The following is a 15,732-nucleotide window of genomic DNA, read 5'->3' as shown; positions in this document are numbered from 1 at the left end:
TCATGGCTGGCAGTGATTTCAAATTTTATTAGCAAAAACTTCAGTAGGTGTGGGTAGCAATCACAAACACACACACACACACACACAAACACCACAGCTGTAATTCCCAAACATGCTACCACATCTTACAGACAACAAAAGCTACCTGGATATGGTAGCAGGGACTTTTAAGAGCACCTATGCATCAAATTGCTGTGGACACTAAAATTGATTTGCCCCTACTGCCACTGTAGATCAGCTGCACGACACTATCTCATCTTCATTTTGCTCTAGACATATAGACCACTTGGAAAAAAAGTGCACTTGATTTATTTAAAGATTTTTTTAACACATTTTGGATATTTAACATGTAGACCAAGTGTGATAACACAGAACTGTGTTCCCCTTGACATCTTGACACAAATCATTTTACATGACTATTTTATTATGCAAGGTGTTTAGAAACGGCATAACTCAACACTAAACCACCAGTAGATAACTAAAGAGCTGAGCATGTAAATAAGCTGATTTTGAGGAATCCTCGTACTTTAATATTAGTCATTGCAAGGTCAGGATTGAATGGCCCAATTCCCACTGAACGAAAAGATATTTTCTACTGTCTTCAGTGATCTTTTATTCAGAATTAGAAAACATTTTTATTTTGATACTCAATCCCAGACAGAACCCAATGTGCTTATCTCCAACTGTATTTATTCTAAAATAGGATTTAAAAGTTGCATGAAAAAGCTAATATTATATGCTTCTATAGCACTTCAAACCTGAGTATCTCAAAACACACTACACAGATTATTAAATTTAACCTTACACAAGCTCATGCAATGTTGCATTATAAATACATAAAAATCATACAGTAAATAAGAAGGATCCTGAGTACAATTTGTGTGATTCTGAAGAGGTCCATTTTAGAATCACTTACCCTTATCACTTCCCATGAGTACAACTAAAATACAGACATTTTTCTTCAAGGTAAAATTTAAACAAATGGGGGGTATGAAAAAAATGCAGTGTAATAGTAAATGACTGACTGCCACCTGCTGTGCCTTAAGCTTCTTCTTTTGACAATGAAATATCTCTGATTGTAGATTAAAAGAAATCTAAGAGATTTGTTCTTGTTAACAGAAAAACACGCAACACAAAAATGAAAAATATTCTTCCCAGTAAGTGGAACAATCAGTTATATTTCCTAATCACAATTTTAAAGAAATTTCACATATAGACACCCACAAAATTTTCTGTTCTAATGGATTTCCTCAACTGTAAATTTTACTAAATAACACATATACTGGAGTATAAATTAAAAGGGACAAATCTAAATTTGAGAGTTAAGCATTTTTTTCTTCTCTCCCCCCGCCCCATTTCTCCCACTAAATGACAGCCTCGCAGACCTGCTGTTGCTGTATATAAAAATTTTTAAAGAATACTTAGGAAGAAATACTGTATTCTCCCACAGAATTCCAAAAAATAACAAATTTCTGGCAACAGGAACTGTCTTTACTGTACTGTGAAAACAATATTATATATTCAATCTTAGAAAGAGCTTCATTTCTTTTACAGGTGTGAGGTCCGAAATCCACACTTGAAAATCTTCAGTGATTGTAAGTTAATGGCACAGCATCCACAAAATAGATTTCATTGATTGCCAAGTGTTTCTTACCCTTGCTTGTTGTTTTAGAGCATTAGAATACAAAACATTACAGCAGATCAAGGAGACAAATGTAATTTGCACTAAGTTTTTATAAATAAGCATAAATGTCTTTTAGCAATGCCACAAATACTAAGCTGAAAAGAAATACCTGAAAGGAAGGAATGCTATGGGATACAGACAATGACTATAAACCTGGTGGAAAGAAAAGAAGAGATACTAGAAAAGAAGATATTAGTGAATGTGAACAGCCTTCACCATCACACTTATCATATTCACAAAAATTACGAGGATCCTAAGATGCAACATCTTATTTTTCTAGTCATGAAGGGAAAATGATTACATCAGATCAGTGGAGGAAAAATAATACCCCCCTAATAATAAAAAATAATAATAATAATATTCTAGGTTTATTAGAAAGGTTAACCAAACCTTTCTTCTGGAATGCTTAATTTTCAAAGTTTCCATTCACCACTGCTATCTAAACTCATTCTTTGTTTCTTCTTAAAAAAGCATTTAGTAAGATTAGTCAGGCTTAATCTACTTTCTGAATATTTGCCTTTTCCAAAGAGGAAAAATAAAATGCAACAGTTAAAGGAGGATAGGGATTTTAGTATACCTTACATCAACAGGCTAAACCTTTTTCAGTAACAACAGGTGAATGATAAATATTTGTGGAGATTTATTACTATTGCAGTTACATCTATGAGTCCTATTGGTATAAAACCAATTATGGTAGTTACTCCATAAATACATTAACAAAGGTAACTCCTGTCTCAAAGAGATCGATGATTCACACTGGTAGAGGAATAAAACAGCACATGAGGGAAGAGCCTCATATTTTACCAAATTACAATGCTTGAACCAAATAAAAGCCAATCACTTTAGTTCAACGATTATTGAGTGACACATCCTAATCCCAGCTGTGGAAGGGGGAGAAGATCACAAAGAACATTTTTAGCAGAAATACAGCTGCAATCTTGTAAATATCTTTAGTATTCCAAATAAAACAAGAAAACTGGTTTTGAAATACTACCCTGTATACCTACTATAACCTTACCGTTTAATTGTTAAGCTTCTCCTAAATTAAAATATGTTATTTCAAATGAAGAGCTATCAACTCAAACATTTTAAAAAACTGCAATATCCTAAGACTAACTGAATATTGGAACCAAGATTTCCAAAACATTGCACATTGCTAACCAGGAATGTAGTAAAGGGAGAAATATTTCACTCTATCCCAATTTTACCTGTTCCAAATAATGTAACGACAGGTTGATATATTTGGCTTCTGTCAATAAATGACCTCCAACTCCAGTCTTTGCAACACGCTCTGATCCAGCAAGGTCTACTAAGTGTAATTTGGAGCGTCGGATAGTTGCAGATCCAGGTTCCTTGCTGGAGATATGAATAGTGAAAATGCAGTGAGATCGGGTTGAGGCTTGATTCATTGGTGTCTACAACGAAAAGAAAGGAAGAGTCCTCAATGTTCATTTAATAAATAAATTTAGCTTTTTATAGCTCAATAATCTGGCAATTGAAATCACCTATCCAATTTTTTAGCTATTGCACCTATCATAAATATGCAAAAACCCAAAAATGATTTACCTGGCACTCACATTCTGGCCAAATACTTGGCTAACTTTCATCTGGACAAATTGTACTGCGAACAACCAAGCAACTATCCTTGTTCCAAGATACTTGAACAGTGAGTACATCAGCAAAGCAGCTGGACTTACTATGCTGAGAAATACTCAGGAACACTAGAGAAGGACACCTTGATTGGAAAGAAAGTTACTAATTCCTGATCTCCAGGAGGTTATCAATTTCCCCATTGGTAAGCCCATTTTAATTTTTTTTTTGGCTAGATAGCTACTAGTGTAACTAAGACTAGGACTGTCTAGAAGGTTTTAGACTTTCACATTTTCATTACTTTTATGAAAAAAATTAACTTGGCAAAATCAGTATCAGAATTTTATGTGGCATAACAAAGTTTTCATAAAAGGTTTGGCTTTAAATATATTTATTTGGAGTAGGTACTGCTGTACTTCCTTAACTAGACACACGGAAATTCTTAGTCAGCTTTTAGAAATGCTCAGCTTTAGGATGACTTTAGTGATGTTCCCAATATATTGGAAATGCAGAACAGAAAATTTTAAACAGCTCTCAGATATTTAATTTTAGATTTCAAATGACCACATGCCATCACACATGCACCTTTCTTTTCTTCACATTTAAAAAAATCTTTAAGCATGTAAAGCCTCTTTCATTTACTTATATCAAGCTGTTGTTGGAAACTTAAACCTAAAATAATTCTTTATTATCCTCATTTTACAAATAGCTAAAGCTTTAGAATGTATATGGAGATTATAGGTTTACCATACAAATATTATTTTTATTTATAAACTATAACAAGTATGACTACATTGTTATCAGGGCATAAATACCTGACTTAAAGAAAAATAGGGTAGTGAAATAAATTAATAAATAAATATTATTAAGTTAGCAACTAAATCTATATAGTTGATTAAAAAGATGATAAAAAAATCCTGGTTAAATTGTATACATTAATCTCTTGTCTATATTATTCTGTTATTCTAGAGTAATTATATATCTAGGCATATCTGTGATTCAGACTAGATATACCAACATATTGCTTTTTTTTTTTTCCCTCATAATCTGCTTTGGTATGAAACATTCTAGATGTTAAAATAGCCTGCCCATTGCAGGCTGTTAATCCAGAAAGGACAGCTCTTAACAGAAAGACTGCAAGCTGAGTATTGCTTTACCAGGAATAATATGAACAGCTATACCTCTTGGTTGAACTGTTTCCCCTTCAATTTCCCAATATTTTTTTCCAGCCTTACAGTTCAGTTGTGCTGGCACTATTTTTTGGGAATTGATCCAGCTTAAAGAGGGGGTGTGTGTGGGGGGGGAAAGTCTGCAAACCATAGATATTTAACCTGGATCAGTTTCCCGATTCAGTCACTGCGCAGCTGTAGACAGCAGTTCTGCTAGAATAATTGCAAATGGCAGCATACAGCGTGTGAACAAGTAGGTGGTGTGCAGGAATAGCGTATGCTTGTAGTTGTTGGTGAAAATTCCGTAATGAAATTACAGCATTAGCACTATTTTATTTTGGGCTGCTTTACCTAATAAAGCCAAGCTCAGAGGGAAAGGGAGAAGAGTTTTGATCATTAGTTTATACAGATGAGGAATTTTGGAATAACATAGGCAAGCCACTGGCTCTGCTTAACTGCCTGGTTTCTAAGGATCATTTCACAATCCTGTGAAATGAGCATCAGAGTGCAGTCACATGCTATGCTGTCTTCAGAGGCAAAGCTGAACAAATGAAGGGGCAGTGAGCTGTAGCATGGAAATGAAAATAAACAGGTTCAGGGAAAGGTGTCAAGCAAGAAAATACTCCCAAACATATTTAAAATTCAGTTATACTAAGAAAAAGTTATATGCTGTCAAAATGTACTTTATTCAGCAATTCTGATTCTATGAATAATCAGAGCCAGCTTCACTTATTTTACTAGGAGAGCTATGAATTTACTACTTGCAGCTCTGTGAAGCAGGACTGGATATTTTATTTTTCCAGTTCAAAAGCCACAACAGAATTAAATATTTAAGGACATTCTCCTCAACAGAATTCATATTTGAGTACCTTTTGCACTATAGTCATGGCATCAGTCACACTACACTGCAGACAAGTCTAAGCCAGATTGAGTATCAATACAGGTCTAGCTGTGGAAGCACAAAGTAAAGGTTGCTACAAAAGAAGAAGAAATCATCATACGTCAGAATAAGCATTCTTAAGCAAACTGAAGTTTCACTATGCAGCAAAACCTCATGTATTTCTAAATGTGCTTTTAGTCACACCTGTTTAACCCCAACAGAGGAAAAAAAAAAGTAAAGCATAAAAGAAAAAAAATTTCAGGACTCTGAGTTCCAAAAGCTCAGGGCAATATTTGGCCTATTTTTATTGTCAATAGCTATATATTAGCCACAACTTGGTTTTGCATATTCCAAGCAGATTCTGCTGGACTGGTCATTAGAAATTCCATTGCTTTTCTCTCCACAACTTCTTTTTTCATGTAAAACGAGTGAAACTGATTTGGAAGTTATTGGCTAGAATCCCAAACTGCCGTTTTTATAAAGTCCTTCTTCAGAGTAGAACCAAGCTTTAATGAATACATCAATATTCCGTTTTACAATATGATTCTAACTCTACTTTAAAGCTCCCGTATATAGAAAGCTCTATTAAAACTCTTGCAGGAAGTGTAAAGCAATAAAAATTTAAACTGTTAAGTGGGATGTGATCATGAAATGTTAATTGCAGTCATAATCCCCCACACTTTGCTACTTTTACCACACAAGTAGATGCAAAGCACACAGCAACAGAAATGACAACTTGTCAGCATCTTCAGTCCAAAAATAAGCCTTTTTGTTTGGTTGGTTTTTTGCTGTCTTACATATGCAACTTCTGAGTATCACCGTTCAGCTGTTCAGAAAGTTTGAAAACTGAAAACAAACAAACAAAATTTTCTGGACAGTGTCTCATAGCCTACTAAAAGGTTCCTTTAGTGGCTTTCAGAGTTCGTTTTGGCTTTGTTAGCAGTATTCAAACCATATGTATATGAAATCATCCTCACACTAATTTCATGTGATGAAGGGAAAAAAGGCGGGGAGTGGCCTGGCTCTCAGCAGATGGTTGCTATTGTGGAAGTTATATATAGAACAACTGATGAGCTGCAGTTACTTACAAAGAAATAATTTTTTCCAGGAATTCTGTGACATCATAAACCACATAAGCAGACTTCAGATGCTTTGTGATATCACATGAACACTACAAAAGAATTAATGCCAGGTCATCTGTTGCTGCCCATTTGTGGCATGGTAAAAGAGGAATTCAATAACATTTCTTTCCAGATCATGATTTGGTAAACCATCAGTGTTTTGTTTGATCTTGGTAAATATGTACAAGACACATTTCAAGCCATACAACCCAGTCTCCTTTTTCTCCAGGACCAGGATATAAGTGTGTTTGCTAAAATTAAATAAGCTGTATAGAAGCTTTGTGACTTTGTCGTGGTTTAGCCCCAGCCAGCAACTCAGCACCACGCAGCTGCTCGCTCTCTCCCCCTGCCCCGGTGGGATGGGGGAGAGAATTGGAGGAGTAAGAGTGAGAAACACTCCTGGGTTGAGATAAGAACAGTTTAATAATTGAAATAAAATAAAGTAAAATAATAATAATAACAATATAATAATAATAATAATAGTAATAATAATATACAAAGCAAGTGATGCACAATGCAATTGCTCACCACCCGCTGACTGATACCCAGACAGTTCCCAAGCAGCGATCGCTGCTCCCCGGACAACCCCCCCCAGTTTCTATACTGAGCACGACGACATATGGTATGGAATAGCCCTTTGGTCAGTTTGGATCAACTATTCTGGCTGTGCCCCCTCCCAGTTTCTTGTGCACCTGGCAAAGCACGGGAAGCTGAAAAGTCCTTGACTAGCATAAGCAGTACTTAGCAACAACTAAAACATCAGCGTGTTATCAACATTCTTCTCCTACTAATTCCAAACCACAGCACTATGCCTGCTACTAGGAAGAAAATTAACTCTATCCCAGCTGAAACCAGGACAGACTTAAACCATTACATCTATTCATACAACTGTTGCAAGAAGGTGGCTTCTACGTAAATGAGAACTTGCAGCACAGCCATATTGCAAGAAGCATACAAGTCAGATGTTTCTATCAAGGAATACAAGGTCATGAAAGGTCCAAAAACTTTCTGGAGCCTAAGTTATCCGTCTTAATCTAATTGTTATCTTAAACCAATAAAACACTGCAGGATTTCCTCCCTATACAAGAATTTATGTATTTCCCAAATCTTTTCTTTGTTGCAGCTCCTATTATAAATGTTTTCACTGAGAAGAATAGCCAGAAATAGGATGCTACTGGTCTAGAGTTCTTAATAATTGAGGACCTAAGAAGGACAAAGTTTCTTAAATAGGAGAAAAACATATGAAAAGCTGTTTGAAAATCACCATTAGACTAACAGAAGCTGCTGCTATCTAGAAAAATAATGTGTTGATGATGGCTGCCAAATACATTCAGACAGAGAAAATACAGAAAAGAGTTCAGGACAGTGGGGACAAAAAGATTTCACAGGTGATAAATGCAGTCGCTCAGCCCATATTGTGAACCATCTCCACTTGGCAGTTTATACAGTTCCAGTGGAATCTTCTTTGAATCAAAATATTTAGACACCAGAAGAACATGATTTTCTTGTATGAGTGACTTATTGACTAGCCAAGGCATAAATGAAGAAAGGCAGATTCTGAATGCAAATTTTGTTTTAAGGAGGGTTTCTTTTTCCTCTGACGATTTTTGCTTTTGAGCTTTTTGAAAAAGGACAAGGGAAAAGAGGAAAGCCCTGATAGCATCCAAGGCTGATATAAAATTGATTTTCTCAAGCTACAATGAGATGGATACCTGCAGGAAGAAGTTCTAACAGCTTCAGTCATTTCACAGTTCAGATGGTAAGAAAAGAGCCATTGTGTCCTACAAGAATGATAATAAAGCAATGTAACACAGTTTGTTTCTCTGGTTGAAACTCAGAATATTCTGGTGTTTTCACATTGTTGGTTTATAGCACAGAACATCATAAGTCTCTGCAAGGTTGAAGGAGCAGAGATTCTTTGCTGAAAAACAGTAGATATATCTGTCTAATTAATATAAACTCCACCAGTTCCAACAGAACCATGCTATATGGAAGAGTATGTAAGTTGAAGAATAGGAGGTTCCTGTCTTTATATCTGGTAGATGAGTAAGACCTTAATATATCTTTAGTTTCCTTTCTGATTACTATGGCACAAGTGAAGGGGCTCTTCAGCTGTACTTAGGTATACTTGACGCAGCCAAACTTGCAAATTTATTTCTATGAAAATATAAGAATCAGAATAGGTGCAATCTGACGCTTCCCTGATTTCTAAAAGCATTACTTTACCTTTCCATATTTACTACAAGTGGAGTTTCACAGTTAGACCATGGTAACTGAGGTAGCTTTTAAAGTAATCAGTATTCCCTAGTGAGGATATTATTAAACTTTACGTTAGACAGTGCCTTTTATCCATATAAATCCCAAAGCACCTTAAGGCCTATTCAAAGTAGTACCTATGACCAGTGACTGTTTTACCACACACAGAAATGAAAGCACCTGTGCTGAAATGATGATGCTGGTTGGTGGTAATGATTCTATAGAAACGGGTTTGACGGAGTGGAAATAAATTAACAATTGACACCAATGAGGAACCTAGGAAAGGAGAAAGTTGTAATTCATTCTGGAATGCAGCTCTAACATGGATAACATGCCTTCCTGGCAGAAGTGTCATTTAATCTTAAATGTTCACATATTCAAATCCTATTTCTCATATTTCATCCAAGAAAAAACGCATTCAAATACTACCAGTGGCTTTCTAAATATAGTCAAGAGAATACTAATGGACAATAAAAATAAATACAAAGGGAATGAGTCCAATTTAGAGGTCACAAGTCAGTCCCCACAACTATCTTTAAATGTTTAAAAGTTTCATTCTTTCTTGAAATAAACATATTTAAACATTGCCAAAAGCTTACTGCTTGCCCCATGTGTACTTCAAACATTTTAAATGATGGAACAAATACCGTGTAATATGCACTGTCTTCCAGATTTAAACAATGGAGTATTATAGGTATAAAACCATACGCTAAAACATTTCCTTCCTCATTAAAATGAAGTAATTTTTCATTAGAGGAAAAACAAATGCTAACTGTACATGCAACCGCAGTGTTCAGACATACCAATCTCACATAAAGATTTTACAGTTTTGAAATTGATGCATGCCCTTGGGAGGCTACTGGGTCTACCTTACTCTGCTATTTTAAGAGAAATACTAAAAAAGTACTAAGAATTCTCTAAATCACAGAGGTTCAGGAATATTATTTCGAAGGACAGTGATCACAAGAGATTCCCATCACAAGAATTTAGAAAAGACCACTTCAGCTGAAGACATATTAATAGTATATCTACCAAAGTAAAATGGTTTGTGAATACTACCTAAATGGCCACTTATTTCTGTACATGAGCTTTTTTAGATGCTGCTGCTACCACCTGTGCTGTATGTGCAAATTAGATTTTGGAATCCTTTGCTTGCATGTATTTGAGATACCTAAATCAGAAGGTTGGCTTAAAAAATTAAAATGTAAAAAATAATGTCAGATTTTTTTTTAATAACCTGTTGCTGAGATTCTTATGCATTCAAGTGTAACAAGAAACTGTGTTTTATGGGAAAAACAAACAAAAAAATATAGCCCTTGCAGTTGGAAGATCTGCCAACAAAAGAATCAGGTTTTTGGGTTTGTTCTCTGCCTATTTCTCCCTGGCAAAATAGAAGAGAGAAAAACTTCTTATTTGGATTTTTACATTATGAAGTGTTTGTGCACATGTCTCCCATCTTACCATTTCCACAACCTGTAGTACCTGTGAAAATTAGAGCAAAGGATTGGTCCTATACTGACCTATAAACCAATCCTGCACAGATTAGATTAGCTTCCTCTTTTTTTCTTCTCATGAGCTATATAGTTACGTGTGGGAAAGAAGTATTAGGTTATAAATGTTCCCTTAGGTTCTGACATTTAATGAATGAATGAATGTAGCCTATCGAATACTTTGAATATTATGATCACTTTCTTTTCAGCACAGTCAGTGGTGAGGGCAAAATGCAGCCCTCAAATCACAAGTTAGACTCCACTAGCAGAGACATTGCAGAAATTAAATTGTCATTCTTATTTTCAAAATGGTCCTGCAACTCTTCAAAGAAGGGTTATCTCAGAGATAAAGCATTAGATTGCAATTTTAGAGGCCACATATTTCATGTGATCCATGACAGTCATCTCAGTTTTTCCATAGCCAACCTTCTCATCATTAAAAAAGATGAATCAAGCATTTGTTTTACCTTCTTTTCAATTTAGGTTTATTCATCTTGTGACTTTAGTGTTAAAGTTTACTTAAATAGGGTCCTAATCTTTTTTGAGGCCAGGAAGTGTTATCATAATTCAACTAAGGTTTAAAAATATGGATCTCTGGAGAAGTTACGGTTGATGCCAGAAGCCCTTTTCCCCAGGCCTCAACATTAATGCCTCATTTCTGCAAATACAATTTTCTTGTTCTGATAAGTCATCATATAAAGTACCACAGTCACCTAAAGCTAAAAATGCCAAATGATAATGGTGATAAATTCTGTAACGCCTAAGAGAAAGCAGCACTCAGTAAGCTCACTGAACTGTACTGCAATGTACCTGTTGTAATTGCTAAGGAACAATGTATGAGATAATTACAAAAATAAAACTTCTGCAATGAAATCCACCTCATTTGAAGTTTTTGGAATCAGATTAGCATTCAGACTAAGCAAAGTAAATATTGCTGCAATGGGTGGCAGTTATTCCAAGCAAGTATTCTCTTCATTAAAGACCAATGAAACAATAACTCTGTAAGTGTTTATATAACAAAACACTCTTGCTGTGGCAAAAACAGCAAAAGTGACAATGGCATAGCATTTGCTAACCCAAGCCACTCAGAACAGAGAATTCTCTGCTACCGGGGTCCCACACATTCTCATGTCTATTCTTATGTTTTCTAGCAAGTACTAGCATGCCCCAAATAAAACTACCAAGTTGTAGATTAAAAAACAAGCTAAAGCAGATTTTTCTTCACACAACACAGTTACGTCATGTAGTTTTGTGTCACATGAGATTTCATGATAAAAATTTGCTGAGGTTAAAAAAAAAAAAAGTATCTGGGCAAATTCATGTAAAAAAAAAAACCCACACAAGTTATTAGCTATAAATAGTCTGAAACACAAACTAATGAAGATTAGGAGATTTTTTTTTTTAAAAGAAGTATCATTAGTTACTTGGTTTATCTTTTACTCTTCTCTATATATTTGCTATTGGCCATTGTTCCAAACAGGAAACTGGAGCAGACATATTTTTGGTCTGACCCATTGAAAATATTCTTAGTTTTACTGAGCATTACTTCATCTTGACCTTTAATGACTTACCATCTTACTTAGTCCTGCTATATGTTCATGAGTTTCAGTGTTTGGGATATATTTTCTCTTTAGGCAACATTTCCCAAATATGTAACACAATTGCCCTTTACAATTGCTGATTTAGGACCCTGTCAGCCAGCAGCACGCCATTCTTTAAATATTCTGTGTCATTTTCATACACAGCTCCTCTGAACTGATCAGAGATTGCCTGAAGATCTTTCTCCATGAAATGAACTTTCTTTTTCTGTTTTCATTACCAACTATCATGATAGGTTTTCAGGCCTCTGAACTCAATGTCATCTTTTTGTCTCCTCTATTACACTTTTTCAAGTTTCTCTCCTCTAAATTGCATCAATTTTTCCATTTCAATATCAAACAGTTCCTTGCCTCAATAGGAATATTTACTAACAACCCTTAAGTACAGCTTGATTATCTCTTGCCTTAACGTCTTTCTGCCTCTCAAAATGTCACTGCTGAAATAGTCTCCCTTGAGAAAGAGGGAACAAATTGAGGTTTTGCCTATTTACATTTTGTAATCAAACGCTTCTTCCCCTGTGCCTAGGTATACATGGTCAACCAGCAGGAACAGAGAGCTTGACTATTTCATATACTTTAAATGTCTTTCTCGTCACTGATTTATTATATATCTTTTTGGACAGACAGAGGAAGAAAACCCATGAATTTCTGAAATAGAATTAGCTGTGTTGTAGTAAAGATGCATTGACAGCGCTCACATTATACAGTACATTTTTTATATTTACATTCCATTTCCAAGTATGAAGATAAGGGAGAAAAAAAACCTACAGATTTTGCATATGGAAACATTTAATTTGAATTTTCCAGAATCAGTAAAAACACCCTTGTCTTTGCATATTGGCAAATATTTATTTTGAATGTGCTTTGCACTACCATTCACTTTTTTACACATAACACCACATGTTCATACAATAAGAAGAAAAAAGAGGGGACTGCTAACTCTTACTGTAACTACTTCAAAGGCAATTTAGTACTTCTGTGGGAATGTTTGACAATGCTTTGTGAGGCCATGTTTTCTAATCTTTAAATGTGTATGTATGTTGATACATGCCACATTCAAAAGACAGTCTATGGTTTACGAGAAAAATTTTTAGCTTACTTATTTTAATTGGAATAAGTTATGACATCAACAACCACCGAGCAGATTCACTAAGGAAAAACAGAAAGCTCTTTGCAAAGTGAAAGCTATTATCAGAGAAATGCTTATTTAATTTCACTGTGGAAATACACTCAGAAAGAAGATAATTACTCATTTAACTCCAAGGACTTCCAAAATATACATCTTACGTGGAGAAGTTTATGACCATTTTAACTCTGATGGTGGTAAGTCAGATTTGTAACAGCAATTCTCACCTCAGCAATCATTCTGTTGGTGTCTCCGAAGAAGAGTAGGTTTAAGGCTTCCTCTTCATTGGTTGCTTGCTGAAGAGACAAGTTTTTCAGATGAATGTTCTGATCAGGGTCTTCCATTATTGTCACTTTTCTACATGGGGGGAGGAAACCACAAAGTGAAAACTAGAATTGTTGTAAGGTGAACTTTATTCCATATTTTCATTTTGATTGTGCCTAAAAGGTGACATTTAAAACCCCAAACCAATCATAACAAAAGAACTAAAACCATGAAGAGTAAATGATGCACATTAAAGGAACTGATTTTTTTTTAACTCTCTGTCACCTCCTTTTTATTCCTTTATTATAAAACTCCAAGGAATACATAAAATCTATAACTATCTATAACTATTAGAGAAAGCTTTGGGATTTTTTTTTTTATGAGATACAGTAAAATCTCAAGAGCAAGAGGTTAGATGAATCATCACTAACAAATAATAAGTAGGGTTTTGTTTGCCATTACTACAGCTATTTAAGCACAAATGATATATAAAGCATACCATAATCTTGATGAACAAATAGGCATGGAATATTTCAGAATCAACACATCTGTAGCCAACATATTTCTAATAACTTTGCATTTGTCAAGATTATTTCTCTTCATTCTTTTCAAATGCTAATAACGACAAATGTAAATGATCTATTTCTTAAATTAAAAGCAAGCAAACAGAATGATTTTATTTCCACTGAGGTTAGAAATGATCTTAGTTGTACTTCTTTAAGACTTGAAGTTCCGAAAAAGGAAGTTAGATAGATGTAGCAAGGGTACGGCAAAAGCTCCAGGAGCACTACGAAATATTACGGAAACTCATTTTCACTTCTTTAAATAGCCCTTTTACATAATAATTTTTTTTTTTTTGATCAGGCTACTGAGAGTTAAAGTTTATTGGCTTTACTGAGTAGCCATTAGGGCCTCCTCAGTTAGGACATTCTATAGTATCCAACATGGAAGCCAAGTAGTTGCATCACAGGATTTGGAAAACTCCCAGAGTGAAGACACTGTTAAAATTGAAGTATGCTAATTCTGAGGATGAATGTCAAGTCCTTCAGGGTGAGTTACATGTTCTGAGACAACTTACAACAAGCAAATTAGAACTTTTTAAAAAATAAGAAGTCTTTTTAAAAAAAAAAAAAAATTCCCTGTAAGTATAGATAGTAATTTTTATATATATGTATATACATATATACACACAAGTATACATATGTGTACGTATATATATATTTTTTTCATATTCTTCAACGTTAACCACAAGAGGGAGTATGGGGCTTGAGTTTTTATCTGTAGATAGTTCTTGCATGTTAATTACTCCAAGCTGCTTCAAAACCACACAGGTTGGGTTTTGTTCTGCTTTGCTTGCCTTTTTTTCCCCAATACTGACAGAATCAAATTGAACTTCTAAGCAGCATTCCATAGTATTACTCTTAAGTATTAGGGAAGTAGTTCATGCTCTGATGGTCAAAACATTGGAATGGATATACAGAAATAATCTGAACACATTGCAATACACTCACTGTTTTCAAGAAAAAAAAATACGTGTAAAAGTACACACAATGCCTCTTTAGTAGTCATAACAATTGTTTTTCCAAGTATGATTGCCTCTCACTTAGAGCCTTATTTTTGTGTGGTAGGCTAAGACAGCACTAGTACAGTCATGGAACTCTGCTTCCCCTGTTCAGAGCATAAACCCAAAAGCATAATACTGCTCTCTCATAACAATGTTTTGATAATGTCAAATTGTATTCTGTCTGCAATTCCATCTGTGCGTACACGGCACGCTAAAGCCCAGAGTGGTTCTGATCACAGTATGATGCTTTGACTAATTTTAATATTTTGAAATTGCATGGTAAGCATCATCTACCTCTTTTTATAATTTAGAAAAACTATGTTGTTTTACTATACACACTTGGCATAGTATTTAAACTTTTAAGGATCTTCTCAGACTACATTTTGATCAGTGGTTATAAATAATTTCTGGACAACAAAGATATTAGTTTGGATGAAAAGCTCTGGAGAATTATTATATCAGAAAGGAGATACTGGGGACATCACAAACCAGTGACAGCCTCCTATACAGTGGCCTTGCAGCTATTAGGATGATTTCCAGATGGAAGTCTAAATTTGCACACCTTGAGAGGCATCTGTCAAAACTTCCTCAGAAAGACATGTTCCAAAATGACAACAAAATTATTTATTTTATAGGGCTATAAAGTTACTGTATAATATGATGATAGATTTCTATACAACATTCTCTATATTAGTGAAATCTTTAAATTTAAAATCTTTAAATTTCATAGCTCTAACTTGGATCTTTGAATGGAAAAGCTATGGTAAGTTATCCATAATGACTGAAAGAAGGCAGAGACAAGGTTTTATTTTCTTTATAAACAAAGAACCTTTTCCATTTGGCTTAATGGATGGAATTTGTAGCTGACTAGGAAACCTGTAGGATGGGATCAGCCTTTTTTATACGATTAACTCAGGCCCTTTCATGCATCAACTGAGCTGCCGTTAATGCAAGAGAGCCTTACACATTGAATGCTTTCATTTTTGAAAT

At 34.8% G+C, this 15,732-nt stretch overlaps 1 protein-coding gene across 1 annotated transcript in view; it reads right to left on the bottom strand.

The window, feature by feature from the left end:
• Positions 1-15,732, bottom strand: part of KIF6 (kinesin family member 6) — a 175,242-nt gene that overhangs the window by 126,063 nt on the left and 33,447 nt on the right. Inside the window, exons 6-7 of the mRNA XM_075707136.1 lie at positions 13,142-13,271; positions 2,893-3,099 (exon numbers count right to left, since the gene is read on the bottom strand). Coding sequence (XP_075563251.1) covers positions 2,893-3,099; positions 13,142-13,271 — 337 coding nt within the window. The remainder of the gene's footprint in view (positions 1-2,892; positions 3,100-13,141; positions 13,272-15,732) is intronic.

Source organism: Pelecanus crispus, chromosome 3, assembly GCF_030463565.1.
Source record: "Pelecanus crispus isolate bPelCri1 chromosome 3, bPelCri1.pri, whole genome shotgun sequence".
Classification (NCBI taxonomy): Eukaryota; Metazoa; Chordata; class Aves; order Pelecaniformes; family Pelecanidae; genus Pelecanus; species Pelecanus crispus.
Note: the sequence above shows the minus strand (reverse complement) of the source record. Positions and strands in the feature narration are given on the sequence as shown.